Here is a 20,886-nt window from a genome sequence, read left to right on the forward strand (position 1 = left end):
GAATTAAATTTGATATGAGATTATCTCACATTTGATTAGGATAAAATCGCAATATAACTAATCCCGGAATCCTGTGACAAATAATCCATGAATAATTAATCATGGGATAGCTTGTTTCCCAACCAAACGATCAATCTTATTCCAAGTGTTAGGATAGAATATTAAAACTCTGATTTGGCTTTTCAATTTTAGAATTTAAGAAATTTTAATCTATATCTAATCCAACTAAGCTCAGATTAATTAGATTTTTTGAAAGTTTGATTACGCGATTAATTGATTTCCAATTTTCAATTTTAAGTGTCAATCTAAGTGATTTAGGAGATTTCAGGATAATAGGAATTTGATAACCATTGAAACGATAGTTCAGCATCTTCTTCGACACCATATCTCAAGTTGCATGGCAAAAAGTAAAGATCAAATGCGAATATTCAATAAGCCAATGGCAGTACGGCACAAGTATTATCACTTTGATCCGTAGAAGTATGGCGGTTCATATCAGTAGAAACTAGAAAAGAAGATACGATGTACTTAGTCTGAAACTATATTCTTCTTTAAGTGAAGTGCATTTTTGGCTGATGGACATGCACTGGACTAATGTCCAAATTGGTAAGCCTGGTAGGGCTGGGTGAACCAACCATAACGATATATAACGTATAAAAAATTCGAATTTTCAAATATTTCAATTTTTTTTTGTCTCAAATTCAATATCTAAGCAGAACTTTACGTTTAACATATATACGTAAAAATAGCACAGGCTAGCTAGTTTTCAGACTGGTCATTCAAAAATAGCCAGCGTTTGCCAAGTCATTAAAAAATAGCCATTATTTTGCTGCAACCGAGACCGGTCCAGCATAATATACTAGAGTTCGGTGCACCTGTGTATGAACTTCCAGCATATTATGCTGGAACTCCAACACACGGAAAGTTCCAGCATAATATACTGGAGATTCGAGCATTTGTGTATAAACTTCCAGCATATTATACTGGACCGACATACTTTGCTGGAACTCCAACATATTATGCTGGAGTTCTAGTGTACTTATGCTGGAACTCCATTATATTATGCTGGAGTTCCAATATACTTATCCTCAAATTCCAGTATAATATGTTGGAGTTCAAGTATACTTATGCTGGAACTCCAGTATAATATACTGGCGTATTTTCTGGGTTTTGAACAGTATTTTCGCTCAAATTTATCTTTACATGAAAAGTAGCTAAATTTTGATTATTTTTGAAGGCGTGGCTATTTTTGAATGATAACTTATAAATCTAGCTATTTTTGAATTTCTCCCCTCAAAAAAGTTTCATATTTCTGCAATTTTTTGCCACCCTACACTCCAGTTTGTGTAATAGCATCAACGCCACTAAACTCTTGGAAAGAATTTACTAATAGAATTAGCCAACATAAATATGATCAAAATTAAAATATTCACCGACTTTTTTTATTTTATTAGGAAGATGAGAACCCTTGAACACAACTTAGTATCGTATATACATGGTAGGTACTAGGAACAGAAAAGGAAAGGAAGATCACAAAGGACAAAGTAGCCAAAAGACCAAATGCAATGAGGTTAGACTATTTTAACAATATAATAAAGGTAAAGGCTTTTAAAAAATGAAAGGTGGAGCCCTAAAGCCAATCATGCACCCTTATTAGCCCCCAATAATTTCTCTTTTTCACAAAATCCTCCTTTTTCTTCATTGTCTTCTTTCATATATGCCTATCCATATTCCAAAAAAACTACCAAACCCACCCATTTAATTGAAATAATGTACCATAAAATAAGTGTTGCTAGATTTGACGATTGTCTTAACCTTTCTAAAACGTTCATGCACACGTAGCAATAAGTATGTGAGCCAGATTTTGATATAAAAATTTTTGGGCGCAGTATCATTTAAAAATAATTTAGCTAGCGTTTGGATATAGATTAACTTAAAACTTAAAAAAAATTGAGTTTTCGAAGATGAGGTGAAAATGGTTTTGAAAGTTAAAATTGTATCTAGGCTTGCATTTTACTTTAAAAGAATTTGAACTTTTTGTTTGTAGAAAACTTCAATAATTACTCTAGAACTATTTTTGGGATTTGAACATTTTGTTTTCAAATTTGTCAAAATGGTTAAAATCTATAAACAAACAAATATTTGAAAATAATGTTTGAAAAAAAACTCCCAAATTTTATAGCGAAACGGGAGCTTAATATGCCCTTTAGCACTTGTTATTTAACTAATGCTTCGGGACTAATCTTGCAGAAGAAAAAGGAAAAATAAGGAGTATATATAACTATCTCCCCAATTCTTTGCTAAGATAAAACTATGAAAACTCCCTCAAAAACAAAAAGAACTCAATATCTACAGGAAAGCATGCTGATTAAATATGAAGCCCCTCAATAATAATAAAAATCTCACATAAGTTCTATTACAAGAGGACAGAAAGAAAAACAATAGTACAATACAATGTAACCATTTCATACTTAACAAGAATAATTTTTCTTCCTAAAAGAAGGCAAAGATTTTAGATGCCTATAGACCCCAAAACAAACATTATTAAATAGTTTTACCTAAATATTTCTCTTAGTGTATACAACATAGAAACTAAGGTAGGACCCCTGTTTGTTGCTAGAGAGGAAAGAGAGCAATTATTGTGAAAGGTGATCTTTATTAGGACCATTAATTGCAAGAAGAAAACAAAAACTTCAATCATGCATCTCAAAGAGACAAGAATAGAAACAGAAAGTATCGAATGTTGATGACAGCTCAAGAGTTTCTGAAAACAAGTTATGTTGGACTTAATGAATACTAAGTATATACATATTCTTCAACCTTAATTTAGATGTAGGTACTCAAACAATAAAGGCAGGAGAATAATTTTCCAAGTTTGGCTAAGATGACTAAATTAATCATTAGTCTCCAGCTTCAAACAGACAAGTAACTAAATCTATAAAAAGATGAAAACAAGACTAAATTGAACGTGGAAGTGCAAGAAAAAGATTATTCGTGAATCTATAAAAAGTAAAAATATTGTGGAGGAAGTTCTTAGCTGTGATCTATTATTAAGTATGTATACGGCCAAAATTGGAGTTCGACTTTGGGGCTACTATGCCGCTCCACGCCTAACCTCGAAGAAGCCCGAAGCAGAGTGTGAGGTGCGACACCGAGGTGTGTCCCTCGAGGGAGTACATCGAAGGCTCACTATGGTCGAGCTTGGAGCAGTACAATTGATGATCGTCATGGAAAGGCGGGAAAAATCTCGAATACACGTGGTTAGAGCTGACTAGGTCTGCAAGAATAGTACAAATCCGTACTAGGTCATTATACAGTTGTACCAATAGCATTTTCTCGTTATATAAGACATGTACTATGTTGGGATTCCCCCCTCCTATATAAAGGAGACCCCGGTCATTTTGTAACACAGATAACATTGAATACAATAGAACATTCTATACTTTTCTTGCTTAAACGTGCTAAACAATTACTCTACATATTTATTACTCGTTCGTTTATTGTTCGTCTCTTGCTCATTTATTGTCCATCATCGTTCATTTATTGTTTTTCATTTATTGCTCATCGTCAGCCTTTAAAGGCTACCCTCGAGGCCCCATATTGCTGAGCTCGAGGCCCTCAACCTTGGAACCATATGGGTTTGCTTATCATTTCTTGCTCATTTACACTTAGCATTATTCACTTAACAACTAGTATTAAGATAAATTACATATTTTTAGAACCACAAATCAAATATAATTGTAGTTACCATTTACAAGGTAAACAGTTTGGAGTCTACCATGAGGGTAAGAATAATAGTGATTGTTTTGGTGTTAGTTTTCTGAAAATACAAGTTATTCTTCACACTTTTTCTTGTTCAAGAATCTCTGATTTCATGTCAAAAATGTCTAACTCAGCAAATGCACGTGAAAACAACGGTATTGGGCTTCAGGCATAAAACGGAGCAAATGCCGCTTTACCACCGCAAAACCTAGGGGTAGCACCAGCAGATGCCGGTATACCACCGCAAAAAAACCCAAGAGAGGCACCAACACAAGTCCCCATCGATGTGAGCTCGCAGAACATTGTGCATATCGATGTAAGCTCTCCTACCGATGGAAGTGTGCGCGGTGAGGAGAGAGACGTTAGTCTTCAAGTCATTTTTAAAATGTTGCAAGCATAACAAGTGTCTATTGCTCAGCTACAAAGTCACCAAAAAACCCCAAGCACAGTAGCACCGGAAACGGCTCCTCGAGTCGAGCAGGTACCAGAGAGATCGAGCAACGATGTGTCAGCAATAGATCCTGCTATTATGAAGATGCTCGAGGATCCCACCAAAAGAATTGAATCAGGAGAAAAGAAGATAGAAGATAACGATAAAAGGGTGGAGACTTATAACTCCAGGGTCGATCAGATCGCTGGGGCTCCCCCGATTATGAAGGGTATAGATTCAAAGAAGTTCGTGCAGAGGCCATTCCTATCAAGTGCGGCTCTGAAGCCCATCCCAAAGAAATTCAAAATGCCTGATGTCCTAAAGTATAACGGGACCACGGACCCCAATGAGCACGTTACTGCTTATACTTGTGCTGTAAAAGGGAATAACTTGAAGGACGACGAAATTGAGTCCGTCTTGTTGAAGAAATTTGGAGAAACACTATCAAAGAGGGCTATGATGTGGTATCATAACCTACCCCAAATTCAATTGATTCATTCGCCATGTTGGTAGACTCTTTCGTGAGGGCACACGCTGGTGCCATCAAGGTCGCCACCAGGAATCTGATGTCTTCAAAATCAAACAAAGAGAAAACGAGATGCTAAAGGAATTCGTATCTCGCTTTCAGATGGAGCGAATGGAATTACCACCAGTCTTTGATGACTGGGCAGTACAGGCCTTCACTCAAGGCTTGAGCAAACGAAGCTCGGTAGCCTCGAAGCAGCTAAAATAAAATTTGATCAAATATCCCCCCACGACCTGGGCAGATGTGCACAATAGGTATCACTCGAAGATCAGGGTCGAAGATGACCAATTGGAAGCCCCCTCGGGCTCAGTATATCCTAGCAAGCTCTTAGCAAAGGAACAAAGGTTTACAGAAAGGGGTTTGAGGCTAAACAAGGAAAGATATCGACCGTATGTAGAAGATTGAAGAAACGCCCCAAGGCGTAATATACCGTGAGGCGATCGAAGGACAGATCGAGGTCAATGCTCCTAGGGACTCATGAGCAAAGCCGGGTCCGATAGGCATACTGGGCCAGTAGAAGCACCCCGACTATCCGAGTATAACTTCAACGTCTATGTCTCGGACATCGTATCAGCCATAGGTAAAATCAAAGATACCAGGTGACCAAAACCCTTACTATCAGACCCTTCACAAAGGAACCCTAACTTGGTAGGCAAATATCACGGCACCCACGATCATAGGACCGAAGATTGTAGACAGCTTTGAGAAGAGGTAGCCCGACTGATCAGCGAAGGGCACCTCGAGAGTTCCTTAGCGACCGAGCCAAAAACCAATTTTGAGAAAAAGAGGCGAACATGAAAAACGAACCAGAAGAACCACAATACATTATCCACATGATCATTGGAGGGGTCGATGCACCACAGGTACCCGTTGTCAAGCAAACGAAAATATCCATCATCGGGGAAAAGCGAACTCGGAGTTACATACTAGAGGATGCTCTCACATTCAACGAAGAGGACATTGAGACCTTTTCTCAGCCTCATAATGATGCACTGGTAATTTCTTTTCTTTTGGATAAGTTTCAAATTAAACGTGCGCTCGTGGATCCAGGTAGCTCAGCCAACATAATCAGGTCGAGGGTGGTGGAGCAGCTTGGACTGCTCGATCAGATTGTACCCGCCTCTTGAGTCCTCAATGGATTCAACATGGCGAGCGAGACAACAAAAAGAGAGGTCATCCTCTCGGCTAACATGCTGGTACAATCCAAGATACCAAGTTTCATGTCATCGAAAGTGACATGAGGTACAATTCCTTACTTGGAAGGTCGTGGATACATAGTATGAGGGCGGTACAATCAACCCTTCATCAAATGATGAAGTTTCCATCCAAGGATGGTGTAAAAATAGTGTTCGGGGAGCAGCATGCAGCAAGAGAGATGTTCGCGGTGCACGACGTTGCACCGGCATCAATGCCCTCAACATCAAAGAATCCAAAAGCCAAGCAAACGTCTAAATAGCAAACACAACCTACATTTTTGGCTCCACCCGAATAAGTGAATAAAGGACCGTACCGCGTCCTCGGAGCAAGCAATTAACACAGATCGAGGCTCTAACGCTATCAATGCTTAAGGTACGACCTCCTCCCTTTTCATTTATGTTTTATACTAACGTACTGCAGGTGTCCGATTAAAAGGAGTTAAAGCGCCCTCCAGCTCAAAGACCTTAAGTTTTAAAAGCATGTGTTTTGTTCTTTTTCCCTTAGACCGGCTTTTATGCCAAACGGGTTTTACCGGCGAGGTTTTTAACGAGGCAACATCCATATGCTACCTAAGGTGAACTCATTAAGTATTCAAGGCTTCTCTTCAATCAACCTCAAATACTGGGGGGCATCACCCCAGGAGGCCACCCCTTGGAAGAAACCGAATTATGCCTATGAGGACCTCGATAGGAGAATGTTGTATTGGTCCAAACGGTCAACTGAACCATGTCCATATAGAATAATCGAGCCTCCAAAAGCAAAAACATGTATGCATATATCAATTAATTGAGGAAGCCCCTTTGCTTATCAAAACACTTTGTGCCTCAAAGAAATTCACTACTTTTTTACAAGACGGCTCGAGGGCCAAAAAACTCTCGAACACTCGGAGACTGTCATCAACAGTCAGATCATCTAGCCATCGAAAACTCAAATTTGTAAGACCTCGATCAGGCAACTTCGAGCTCATAAGCCCTCAGTGAGGCAACCCAAAATCTGTAAGACCTCAACGAGGCATGCCAAAACTTATAAGACCTTAAAAAGGCATAATCCCGATATTAAGACCAAGGCTATCTATCGAACTTGTAAGACCCCTAAAAAGGAATACACTTGATATAGACGTCGAGGTCATCTTACTCGGGGACTATCGACTATGGACATATCAAAAGGCTGCAGCCAAATTAACGCAGCTAGGAGACGTCCGACCGCCACCATAAAATTAAAGGCCTTCAAATACTTCGAAAATACTTCGAAAAAAATCGGTTAATCAGGCTACCCCTGGCATAAGCAAAGGAGATTCGATCATATCAGATCTAAACAATGACAAGGCTTCGAGACAATCAGCCTTCAACGAAAGGCTTCGAAAAATCAACCTTCATGAGAACCTCCCGAGGTACTCAATTATCGTCACATATCGATTCATAATTGAGGTTCTTACTTGAGACGTCAAAGAGTCGGAAGAACACAAAACATGCTAAGGCATTATCAAAACTTCAAAAGTCTTCAGCCAAAATAGGGAAAACTATAGCCATATTAGAGGTCGCATTGACCCAAACTAAAAAGTGCATAAGGGCCAATGTGTAAGAGCCTAAGGGCCTACCTAAAGAGCCTAAGGGCCAATGTGTAAGAACCTAAGGCCCTGCCTAAAGAGCCTAAGGGCCAATGCGTAAGAGCCTAAGGGCCAGCCTAAAGAGCCTAAGGGCCAATACATAAGAGCCTAAGGGCCAATATGTTGAAACCTAAGGGTCAATGAGCCTGAGTCAAAACTTGATTCGAGGACTGAGCCCTGAACGGTCAACTATTATCAATTACTCATCAAGCACAACCTAAGGGTTCCTGTCTTAAAAGTGCAACATATCGGACTAATTATCGACAAGAATCAACACTCAAAACATAAAAAAAGACACAATCAAGTGGAAATTCATATGAAGGGAAAACCAAAGGGTTCCTTTTTATTATAATGGTACAAAGATACATTTACAACACTCCCGTAGGGAGCCCTATAAAAGGAAGAAGAAAGAAAAAACCTAGTCTACCATCGGGAACTTAGCCTTTCCCCCCTCGGGGACTATGTCACCATTAGCTCCATCGGGACTAGCTCCATCACCGGCCCCCTCCTCATTGTCTTCAGCATTGGAAACAAGGAACTTGGCATCGAACTCATCCGCCTTGGACTGCTCTATCTCCTCCGAGAGATCGAAGTCCTTATCATGAATCTCCTCGAGAGTTTCCCTCCGGGATTTGCATCGGGAATATTCATTGCTTTTCCTCTCTCGATAGGAAGCCTCCCTCAACGTCGTACAAGCTTCAGCAGCATCTTTCATATAGATAGCCACCTTCTTATCGGCCTTTTCTCGGACCTCCTCGGCTTCGGCTCGAGCGTCTACGACTTCGGCCTTCATCTTCAAAAGATCTATTTCAAGCTTAGCAATCCTGCTCGTCTGGAATGAGTCACCTTCCCGAGCATTACGAAGCTGTATCTCGAGGGCGGAGGCCTTAGATAAAGCGTTCCTTTTGGCCGCAACATGAACATCTATCTGTGCCTTCAAATTGTTGCATTCAGAATTGACTTGGTAGGCTTTGTCTCGAAGGCACTCCAGCGTCTCTGTCTTTCTCTACAACTGAGATACCGAAACATTAGTTTCCAAAGATGAGGGAAGGAGTTTGTAATCCCTCAAAATAGAACATACCTGTTTCTCGAGGTTGCCTTCGTAATCACGACTTCGGTCCAACTCCGATCGAAGATGTATCAGCTCTCTTGTCTTCTTATCACAAAGAAGCCTGAGGGATTTCTCCCCATTCAAGGCTTTATGCAACTTAGCCTCATAGCAAAGTAGCTCAGACTTGAGCTTATCGAAGGCCTACGAAAAAGAAAAGTTCAGTTAAAAGGGAGAGAGTACGAAGTTGGAAAAGTAATAATAAGCTTAAACCTCACCATAGAGCAAATCCATTGAGCTTCCTCGAAGGTCGACTTCGCATCTACCGGCTTGGTCTCATCGGCCCCAGTAGAGCCACTCGAGGCACTACGACTGGGCGGAGATACGTCGAAGCCCATTCCCCTCAGAGTACTCCCCGACGTCGCTTGTGGAATCTCTCCCTTGAGATTATGGGCCTCGAGCCCAGTAGGCTCAACCGTCTCAGGAGGCCTCCTGATTTGATCCATCAATATAGAGGCATCCTCTCTGGGTGCATTGATGTCCCCAGAACGATCGATAAAAATGAGGTCTTCGTCAGCGGCAATGTCCTCCTCGCGCCCCCAGACAGATCCCACTTTGCTATGAGAATCCTCGTTCTTCGAGGACCTTTTCCTTTTGTTATCCTTCTCTGCCTCAGAAATCGGAGGTCCTTCCTCCTCCTCAAAAGGGGATGGTCTCACCTCAGAAAAGTCACTGATGCCTGCAACAAAGAAATTAGTGTACGAAAGGGAAAGTACTCTTCAAGAAAGGGACTACATTGCACATACCATGGTGCTTAGCCTCCCATATGCCCTTCGACAAATCTCGCCAATTGCGCTCATCATAAGTCGAAAAGGCCGCCAGTTTTTGGGCCCAACCCGCAAGATCGAACACCTTATTTGGCATTCACAGGATCGCTGCAAAAAAAAGGAAAGAAAATGCCCTTACGGAGTCTGGCTCCGCCAAGAACAAAGGTAATAGAATAAAATGTATCATTTACGCTTGAAATTCCATTTCTCGGTAAACGGCAGGAACTCCTTAGGAATAATATCAACAATCCTCACTCGAACAAACTGACTCATCCATCCTCTATCCTTGTCCTCCTCATCACTGGAGATAAAGGGCCTGGTGGATCGGCGTCGCAGTATAATTAGACCTCGATGATGTAAAGGCCGATACAATCTGAGGAGATGGCTAAGAGTGAACTCGAGCTCGGCCTTTTCAGCAAAAAATCTCATCATCAACACAATCCGCCAGAAAGACGGATGGATCTGAGCCAAAGTAACTTGGTGTCTTCGACATAATTCGAGCACGAGTCGGTCGAGAGGACCCAACATAAAAGGTTATGTATACACGTTCAGAAACCCCTCTACGTGGTCCATGATATCCTTTTCCCGGGAGGGCACCTGCAGCCTCACCTTTTCTCCCCATCCGTAGTCTCTCCTCACAACCTCAAGGTGTCTCTCTTCTATTGATCAAATGAACCTCGATGCATGCTCTAGATGGCTCGGAATGTCGAGACGTTTCTCTATCATCAAATCTCTCTTCGAGACGAAACAGTTTGAAGTTAGATCACCAAACACCGACAGTGTACCACCGACCGGGTTAGAAGCAAAGGTGGGACTTCCCTCTTCCTGATGAGTGGATTTGGGCATGGTAGCTATAGCTCCTTCAACACAAGAAAGGGAAGATGAAAACTCAGGCGAAAACTTTGATCTGATGCGGCACTAAAACTAGCACAAAAAAGGAACTCTACAGAGAAAGGTAGTTGCACAAAGTGGCAAAACCTTCAAAGAAAGGAAAGCAAGTATATATAAGAAGAGCGTCGACTATTCATTAACTTTGATAGCCAATCATCTCTCACGATGCAATTATGATTTTGGGAAATGTACCGACAGGGCCATTTCGGTCACTTCACTATCATATCACAAGAATAACGTTACTACCCAACCTACGGAAGGTATGCAATCGAAACTAGAACAACCCGATCTAAAGGGTCTCTGTTACTCCGAGACCAAGATCAAAGAAGTTAAATTCAAGTTCAAAGCTTGACTTTGGCATGAACACTGAAAGGCAAAACTTTGAAGACATTAAACAAGAAAATCCTTTGCATTCCAAAAATATATTTACAAAGGCGCATTTACAAAACTCCCACGCAGAGTCCATGTACAAAAGAAGAAGAAGTAAAAAGAACAAAGGTGTCTTAGTCTTCATCTTCGCTACTCTTTGAGCCACTCAAAGAGCCCTCGTTCGAAGAAGTCGGAGCTGCTGACTCATCTTCCAAGGCTTTCGCTTCTCCGATCTCGGTGGAGAGATAAAAACCCTTGGCATGCACTTCCTCGAAGGCCTTTCTCCGAGCCTCTAACCGAGGGGCGCGAGCCAGTTTGAGCTCGTCCTCTTCATATATCTCCCTAGCTCGAGTATTTGCTGCAGCATCATCATCCCGATATAAGAATAAAATTCATCGACTTCAGACTTAGCCATGGACAACGCAGCAGCCGACTCAGCATAATGCAGCTGGAATTTGTGAGCCTCCTCTTTATCATCTTGAATAAGACCCTAGGTCAAGACCATCTCCCCTCGGAGAGTTTCCCTTTCCAAGGTCGTGCTATCCTTGCACTGCTTCAGCTCAAGTATCTCGGCATCTTTGGCCACAATCTCTTCCCGAAGCTGCTCTGCTAGGGCATCCTTTTGCTCGATCTGCAAATGTCGAGCCAAGATAGTAAACACTAAGTTATGAAAGCAACAAGCAAGCTCATGAATACCGGACTACCTGCTCAATGATGTTGGCCCGCTCTTGGAGCACTTTCTCCGAGCTTGCTCGAAAGATGTTCAATTCCTCCTCCTTTCGGGCGTATAGAGTTTTTAGCTCTTTCGACTCTGTGGCAAGCTTCTCGAACTACTCCTCACTATGAGTTAGTTCAGCTCTTAACTTGGAGAAGGCTTGCTCATACAGCATCGTGACCTATAGCACATAGGAAAAAAGTTATGTCAAAATCACCTGTTTTTGGAGTTTCGCAGCCTCCTCGAGAACGATTGGAGCATCGAGATCAGCATCCTATTTAACACCAGCAAAAAAATCTCCAAACATCTCATCCACTCCTTGGGATGTCCCCACGTCAGGAATCTCCCTGCTCTAGGCATCCCGTATTTGCCCTGGGGAAAATGACGAGCCTGATTGAAGACCGCCTATGACATCAACCTCTATCAAGGCTTCCTCTCGTCCTCGAAGGGCCTTAGAGCGGGATCCTCTGATTGCTCCAACCAAGTAATCATCGGCACAAGTTGTATCCTATTCAATGGTCGGATCGAGGACTGCGTCTAAATCCTCCTCGAGGGTCTCCTCAATACGAGGTAGGACCGCATCGGCCACCTCTGACTCGTCAGTTTCTTCCCGGTAACCTTCGAAGCATCGGTGCTTCATCTTGCCCTATATACTAGTGGGAAAACGTTATCGTCTTCGTCTTTAGCACGAAGACTCTTAGTAGCTGCCGAAGTTAGGACCTTAGCATTGGCCCTGGGTTTTAAGCCTTGTCTCTCTTTGGTTTTGGGGACTCTACCAGCGTCTCCGTTTTTCTCTTTCTATCTTTGGCAAGCCTTTGGGTTTCCTCTTCGCCAGGAGGAGGCGGTCTCATTGAAACGCCTTCCCCGAGGCCTGTATAGGCGTAAAATGTCAAACATACCGCCAATAAATCCATTCATAAGGGATTTGGAAGTGATAATGGTGAGGGCGTACCATGATTTTTGGCCTCCCATCGAGTTTTGGCCAGATCACGCCAAATGCGCTTGTCATATGAAGAGGCAGAGTCTAAAAGTCTAACCCAGCCTAGAAGGTCATTGATCGCTCCTAGGAACCACACGGTGGCTAAGAAACCAGAGAAAAATCAATTCAAACAACAAAGGAGTTAGTTCGAAAGAGGAAAACATTCAGATGATAAAACATACTCGGTGTAACAACACTTATGCATCATATTCCATTCCCCGGGGAACGGTATCTTCTCAGCAGGGATGAGGTCCAAAGTTCGAACTCGAATGAAGCGGCTCATCCACCCTCGGTCTTTTTATTCATCGGTGTTGGCAAAAAATTCTTTGGCAGATCGATCTGAAGCTTAACTAGGCCCCCTCGATAGAGGCGAGATGTAACAACCCGGCTGGTTGTTTCATGATTTACTGCTCCGTTTCCTTGCCCCCCCCCCAATTTATGCTTTTTATTGTCTTGTTTAGCTATATTATGTGTTATCGGGTTGGTTGGTTCGAGTTCGGAGAGGTTTTGGAAAGGAATGAGACACTTTGTCTCTTTTAAGTAAGCTTAAGTTGGAAAAGTCAATCGGATGGTGACTTGTGTGAAAAAGGGTTCGGATATGGATTATGATGGTTTGGATAGCTTCGGGAGGTGATTTGGGACTTAGGAGCGTGATCAAAATGTGTTTTGCAGGTGCAGAGTAGATTTAGGCTTGAATTGGCGAAATTGGAATTTTGGCGGTTTCCGGTTGATAGATGATATTTTGATATAGAGGTCGGAATGGAATTCCGAAAGTTGTACTAGGTCCGTTGTGTCATTTTTGATGTGTATGCAAAATTTCAAGTTATTCGGACAAGGTTTGATAGACTTTTGATCGAAAGCAGAATTTGGAAGTTTTTGGAATTCTTAGGCTTGAATCCGATGATGATTTGGTGTTTTGATATGGTTTTGAGCATTCCGGGGGTTGGAACAACTTTGAATAATGTTATGGGATATGTTGGCATGTTTGGTTGAGGTCCGGAGGGCCTCGGGTGAGTTTTGGGTGGTTGAACGGATCAAATTCATGTTGGAAGAGTTGCAGAAAATCTGTTGTTTGTGTTGCAGACATTTGGCCTTCGCATTCGCGAAGGGCTAGGGTGTGAGGCACGAAGTTTGGCCTTCGCATTTGCGATGGGGTCCCGCATTCAATAAGGGTTGGGTCAGTGTTCATCGCGTTCGCGATGGTTTTTCCGCGTTCGCGTAGAGTAAAGGTGAGCAGCTGGGTCCAGTTCCAATTGTGCTTCGCGTTAACGAGCTAGAGGATGAGTTTGTGATGGGTTGAGTAGCTAAAGCTTCGCATTCGCGTTAGGGGTATTGCGTTTTCGAAGCAGGATTTAGTGGTCAACGGAATTTGTGCTTCGCGAACACGAGGCGTTGACCGCATTCGCGAAGAAGGAATGTGAATCGTTGGGCAGAATGTTTAAAAGACCACTTTCGCGATTTTTGGCAATAGTTCAGCATTTTTGACTCGGTTTTGGAGCTTCTTGAGGGAGATTGAAGAGAGAATCAAAGGGAAACACTTGGAGGTAAGATTTATGGACTTAATACTCGATCCTATTGTGATTTCTATCTAATTTAACATGAAATTTGGGGAATCTAAAGCCTAACATTAGGGAGTTAGGGGTTGGAATTTGAGACTTTAATTTGAGGATTTGAGGGGCCATTTGTGGTCGGATTTTGATGTATAAGATATGTATGAACTCGTGAGAGTGTAAGGATTCTAGTTTTGTGATTTTTATCGGAATCCGAGATGTGGACCCAGGGGTCGGGTTTGGCCAATTTTGGGATTTTTTATGTAAATTGGTTATTTTCGAGTGGGCTTTGTTCCCTTAGCATATTTTGATGGTATAATCTATTTTTGGATAGATTTGGAGCATCCAGAGACCGATTTGAGGGGCAAAGGCATCGCGGGCTAGAGTTTGGACCGGATAGAGGTAAGTAATAATTGTAAATGTTGTCCTGAGGGTATGAAACCCCGGATTTCACATTGTTGTGCTACTTTGAGGTGACGCCCACGCTAGATGATGAGCGTGGGGTCGTGCACCGTTGGGGATTGTGACTTAGTCTATCCTGTATAACTGTTAAATCGCGTATTTGATTGAAAATTATTTGATATCATTGTGTTTTGGAAAGTATTATCATGTTTTGGTTTGAATGTCATATTTGGGCCTTGTGCCAACTATTTTGGACCCTTAGGGGATTTTTACTACTATTCCTCATCATTTTTACTTCATATTTGTACTCAGTCATGCTGTATTCTACTATTTTCATAACTCAGCCATATTTACTCCATTTTGACATTTTAAATGATATTTTGGGCTGAGCATCATATTTTACTGTGCCCGAGTGGCTTGAGAGATTTCTGACTGAGTGAGGCCGAGGGCCTGTGTTGTGAGGATATGATGGGATCGGGCTGCGCGCTGCAGCAGTGTGTACTAATTCATGATTTTGAGGTCGAGGGCCTGATTTGTTACGCCACGAGGTGGCTTGTTATGAGGCCGAGGGCCAGTTTGATTATCCATTAGATGGCTTGATATAGCGCTTGGGCTGTAGGAGCCCCTCAGGAGTCTACAAACCCCTAGTGAGCGCGGGTACCCAGTGTGAGTTGTGATATTGCCCGAGGGGCTGATACGAGTGATTGTGAGGTAGCCCGAGGGGCTGGTTGTGTTGGTATTTTGCCCAAGGGGATAATTTACGTTTCTATCATATTTCTCCCTATTTTCCTCACTCGTTTGAATTATTGAAAGATATTTTAAAGAGGTTTTTTCTGAACTAAGGTATTTTTACGAGCTTTTACTGAACTATTGCATTGTTCTGGATTTATACTATTTTGTTGTAGCATTATATTGTGTTTTACGTGTTTTCTTATCGCTCAGCTACCTTTACTTTTATTACTTACTGAGTTGGCGTACTCACATTACTCGCTGCACCCTATGTGTAGATCCAGGAGTCTCGGGTCACGCTAGCGAGTCTGATTTGCCTTCCAGCAGGCTTGTTCGGAGTTGACTAGGTAGTTGCTCGGCGTTCGCAGCCCAGTGCTTCTACTTCCTATCTTTATTTCACTTTGTACTAGCTTTGTATCAGACTATGATGTCTTTTCATACTCTTAGATGAATTTTAGATGCTCATGACTGGTGACACCCCGATGTCGCGTTGTGTTTTTTCCCGCACTATTCTATTCTACTTTTTATTTTTGGATTTTTAGCTTATTAATGACTTCAAATGATTTATTATAACTGTTTAGTTAGTTTGGGGGTTTGTGTCAGCTGGCCTAGTTTCACGATATGCGCCATCACGACCGGGTCTGGTTTAGGGTCGTGACAAGTTAGTATCAGAGCCTAGGTTACATAGGTCTCACGATTCATGAGCAGGTTTAGTAGAGTCTCGCGGATCAGTACGGAGACGTCTGTATTTATCCTCGGGAGGTTGCAGAACCTTTAGGAAAACTTCATATTCTTGAATTCTTGTTGTGTGAATCTGTTGATCCGAGTACTAAACTTCTGTTATTCTATTCTCTCATAGATGGGGAGGAAACGTGCTATTGGTCAGGATGGACGATCACCAGTACCACCAGCTAGGGCCACTAGAGGTCGAGGACGCAGTCGAGGCTGTGGTAGGAGCAGGGGTATAGACCGCACAACAGCTAGGGCAGCACCTGCAGATCCACCAGCCGCCCCAATTCATGATCAGGTCCCAGTTGTGGACGCTCCAACAGCACCAGCTGTGCCTATTGTGATTCCAGGTCTTCAGGAGGCCCTGGCCCAGATTCTATCAGTATGCACTGGCCTAGCTCAGGTGGTCTCAGTAACTACAGCTACAGCTACTTCTCAGGCCGGGAGAGGCACTCGCACTCCCCCCGCTCGCACACCTAAGCAGGTCGTGCAGGGACTTCAAACACCGGGGGCACCTCCAGCCCAGCCGGTTGCAGCTGCTCAGGATTATGTAGCTCCTGTTATGCCATAGGACGAGCAGCACAGGTTGGAGAGGTTTGGTAGACTTCAGCCTCTGACTTACAGTGGTATAGAGGGCGAGGATGCCTAGGGTTTCTTGGACAAGTGTTAGAGGATTTTTCGTACATCGGGTATTCTGGAGACCAGCGGGGTCGCATTTACTACTTTTCAATTTTTGGGAGTTTCCTTCACTTGATGGGAGGCTTATGAGAGGCGTAGGCCTGTTGGTGCAGCACCTCTTACCTGGCAGCAGTTCTCCGTTCTCTTTTTGGAGAAGTATGTGCCACAGTCTCGCAGAGAGGAGCTGTGCAGGCAATTCAAGCAGTTGCGTCAGGGAGATATAACTGTGAAGCAGTATAAGATGAGGTTCTCAGAGTTAGCTCGTCATGCTGTTTGGTTTGTTCCTACAGATAGAGAGAGGATCAGGAGGTTTGTTTATGGCCTCACATATCAGCTTCGGATTCTCATAAACAGGGAGAGGGTGTCTAGTGCTACTTTTGAGGAGGTTGTTGACATTGCTCGCGAGATCGAGTCAGTTCATCTCTAGGAGCGAGATGAGAGGGAGGCAAAGAGGCCTCCGGGATCTGATAACTATGGTGGTGCTCCTTCGAGAGGTCAGTTTCAGCATGGTAGAGGTCGTCTATTCAGACATGCTCAGTCAGCTCGCTCAGGTTATCGTAGGGCATCATCGGGTCATGGTTCTCACTGTTCTCATTAGGGCCATTCATCACTCAGTGCCCTTACAGCCCAGAGTTCATCCCGTGCTCCATCAGTTCAAGGCTCTTCTATGCTAGGTGCGTCTGCTAGTCATTCTAGTGCTAGAGGTTCCCTTCAGTCCCCGTCTCCAGCACCAGGGAGTTGTTACGAGTGTGGGTAGATGGGTCACATGTGGAGGCAGTGTCCTTGTCGTCTTGGGGGTTCATCTCAATAGAGGAGTCAGCCATCGGCTTCAGCGCCAGTTACTTTACCACCACCCACCCACCCAGCTAGGGGTGGAGGTCAGTCAGCTAGGGGTCGCCCTAGAGGGGGAGGTCGATCAAGTGGTGGTCAGGCTCATTTCTATGCACTTCCAGCTAGACCCGATGTTATTGCTTCAGATGCTGTGATTATATTGTCTTAGTCTGCCACAAAGATGCCTCTGTGTTATTTGATTCCGGTTCCACTTTTTCATATGTGTCATCATATTTTCCTTGTTATTTTGATATGCCCGGTGAGTCTCTTATTTCATCTGTTCGTGTATATACTCCGGTGGGCGATACTATTGTTGTGGACTGTGTGTACCGATCTTGTGTGGTGACTATTAGGGGTCTGGAGACCCGAGTGGACATGTTATTGCTTTGTATGGTGGACTTCAATGTGATATTGGGCATGGATTGGCTATCTCCGTGTCGTGTCATTTTGGACTTTCATGCTAAGACAGTGACATTGGCTATGCCGGGTGTGCCACGGATTGAGTGGTGAATTTCGACTGATTGTGTCCCTAGTAGGGTGATTTCGTTCTTGAAGGACAATGGGTAGTTGAGAAAGGTTGTCTTTCATATTTAGCCTTCGTGAGGGATGTCAGTCAGAGACTCCAAGTATTGATTATGTTCCTGTAGTGAGGGATTTTCCCGACGTGTTTCCTGCAGACCTATCGGGCATACCACCGGACAGGGATATTGATTTTGGTATTAATCTGGTGGCGGGCACTCAACCCATTTCCATTCTACAGTATCGTATGGCACCAACGGAGTTGAAGGAGCAACTTCAGGAACTCCTTGATAAGGGATTTATTCGCCCTAGTGTGTCGCCTTGGGGTGTGCATGTTCTACTTGCGAAGAAGAAGGATGGCACAATGAGGATGTGCATTGATTACAGGTAGTTGAACAAAGTAACAATCAAGAACAAGTATCCTTTTCCTTGTATCGATGATTTGTTTGACCAGCTTTAGGGAGCGAAAGTGTTCTCCAAGATTGATCTTCATTCAGGGTATCACCAGCTGAAGATCAGAGACTCGGATATTCTTAAGACGGCTTTCAGGACCCGATATGGTCATTATGAGTTCCTAGTGATGTCTTTTAGGCTGACCAATGCCACAACAACGTTCACGCATTTGATGAACAGCGTGTTTTGGCCTTATCTCGACTCGTTTGTCATAGTTTTCATTGATGATATTCTGGTGTATTCACGTAGTTAGGAGGAGCACGCGGGGCATTTGAGAGTGGTGTTGCAGAGATTGAGGGAGGAAAAGCTTTATGCAAAGCTCTCCAAATGTGAGTTTTTGCTCAGTTCAGTGGCTTTCTTGGGGCACGTGGTGTCCAGTGAGGGTATTTAGGTTGATCCAAAGAAGATAGAGGCGGTTCAGAGTTGGCCCACACGTCCTCAGCCACAGAGGTTCGCAGATTTCTAGATTTGGCGAGTTATTATCATTGATTCGTTCAGGGATTTTCATCTATAGCATTACCCTTGACCAAGTTGACTCAAAAGGATGCTCCTTTCATGTGGTCAGATGAGTGTGAGGAGAGCTTTCAGAAGCTCAAGACTGCCTTGACCACAGCTCCAATGTTACTTTTGCCATCAACTTTAGGTTCATTTATCGTGTATTGTGATGCTTCGAGAGTTGGTATTGGGTGTGTGTTGATGCAGGAGGGTAGAGTTATTGCTTATGCTTCTCGTAAGTTGAATCCCCATGAGAAGAACTGCTATGTTCATTATATGGAGTTGGCTGCCATTGTTCATGCGTTGAAGATTTGGAGGCATTATTTGTATGGTGTGTCTTGTGAGGTGTTTACTGATCATCATAGCCTCCAGAACTTGTTCAAGCAGAAGGATATCAATTTGAGGCAGCGGAGATGGTTGGAGTTGTTAAAGGACTATGATATCACTATTTTATACCATCTGGGGAAGGCCAATGTGGTGGCCGATGCCTTGAGTAGGAAGGCGGTGAGTATGGGAAGTTTGGCGTATATTATTGTTGGGGAGAGACCTTTTATAGTTGATGTTCAGGCCTTGGCCAATCGGTTCGTGAGGTTAGATATTTTGGAGCCTAGTTGGGTATTGGCTTGGGTGATTTCTTGGTCTTCCTTATTTGATTGCATTAGAGAGCGCCAGTATGATGATCCTCATTTGCTTGTCCTTGGGGACAGAGTTCAGCATGATGATGCCAGAGATGTGATCATCGGTGATGATGGGGTATTGACGATGCAGTGCTGGATATGTGTGCCCAACGTAGATGGACTCCGGGAGTTGATTCTAGAGGAGGCTCATAGCTCGCGGTATTCTATTCATCCGGGTGCCGCGAAGATGTATCAGGATCTGAGACAGCATTATTGGTAGAGGAGAATGAAAAAGGACATTATGGGATTTGTAGCTCGGTGTCTCAATTGTCAGCAGGTGAAATATGAGCATCAAAGATCGAGTGGCTTGCTTCAGCAGATGGATATTCCAGAGTGGAAGTGGGAGCGGATCACCATGGACTTTATAGTTGGGCTCCCACGAACTTTGAAGAAGTTTGATGCTATTTGGGTGATTGTGGATCAGCTGACCAAGTCTGCGCATTTCATTCCTGTGTGTACTATATATTCTTGAGTGCAGTTAGCAGAGATATATATCCGGGAGATTGTTCGTTTGCATGATGTCCTAGTTTCCATCATTTCAGATAGAGGTACTCAGTTTACTTCACATTTTTGGAGGTCTATACAGCGAGAGTTGGTACTTAGGTTGAGTTGAGCACAACTTTTCACCCTCAGACGGACGGGCGAGTGCACTATTTAGATATTGGAGGACATGTTGTGCGCTTGTGTCATTGATTTTGGAGGGTCATGGGATCAGCTTCTACTGCTCGTAGAGTTTGTTTATAACAACAATTATTAGTCGAGTATTCAGATGGCTCCATATGAGGCTTTGTATGGGTACAGTCTTGGTGCAGGATGCTTTAGACAAGGTGAAGGTGATTCAGGAGAGGCTTCGTACAGCGCAGTCGAGACAAAAGAGTTATGCTGACATGAAGGTTCGGATGTGTCCTACATGGTTGGTGAGAAGGTTCTGTTGAAGGTCTCACCCATGAAGGGTGTTATGAGATTCGGGAAGAAGGGTAAATTGAGTCCTCGGTTCATTGGGCCTTTTGAGGTGCTTCAGAAGATTGGAGAGGTGGCTTATGAGCTTGTTTTTCCACCCAGCTTATCGAGTGTGTATCCGATATTTCATGTTTCTATGCTCCGGAAGTATATTGGCGATCTGTCTTATATTTTAGATTTCAGCACGATTCAGTTAGATGATGATTTGACTTATGATGTGGAGCCAATAGCTATTTTGTACCATCAGGTTCGAAAGTTGAGGTCAAAGGATATAGCTTCAGTGAAAGTGCAGCGGAGAGGTCGGCCCGTGGAGGAGGATACCTGGGAGACCGAGCAGGAGATGCGGAGCAGATATCCTCACCTATTTTAGGCTTCAGGTATGTTTCTTGACTCGTTCGGGAACGTGGAGGAGGCTACCTGGGAGACCGACCCGGCCGGTAGTTTCATGAGTTACCACTCTGTCCCCCCCCCCCATTCTGCTTCTTATTGTCCTGTTCAACTATATTATGTGTT

General features: G+C 43.3%; 1 protein-coding gene across 1 annotated transcript; it reads right to left on the reverse strand.

The window, feature by feature from the left end:
• Positions 1–7,939: 7,939 nt before the first annotated feature.
• Positions 7,940–12,285, reverse strand: LOC138869327 (uncharacterized). The gene is made up of 7 exons (XM_070146938.1): positions 12,148–12,285; positions 11,589–11,645; positions 11,159–11,287; positions 9,588–9,858; positions 8,848–9,308; positions 8,603–8,773; positions 7,940–8,527 (listed from the first exon to the last, which is right to left on the reverse strand). Exons 1-7 carry the CDS (start codon positions 12,283–12,285, stop codon positions 7,940–7,942), a joined length of 1,815 nt encoding a protein of 604 aa, XP_070003039.1.
• Positions 12,286–20,886: the final 8,601 nt, after the last annotated feature.

The sequence above is a fragment of the Nicotiana sylvestris genome, chromosome 5 (genome assembly GCF_000393655.2).
Source record: "Nicotiana sylvestris chromosome 5, ASM39365v2, whole genome shotgun sequence".
Lineage (NCBI taxonomy): Eukaryota > Viridiplantae > Streptophyta > Magnoliopsida > Solanales > Solanaceae > Nicotiana > Nicotiana sylvestris.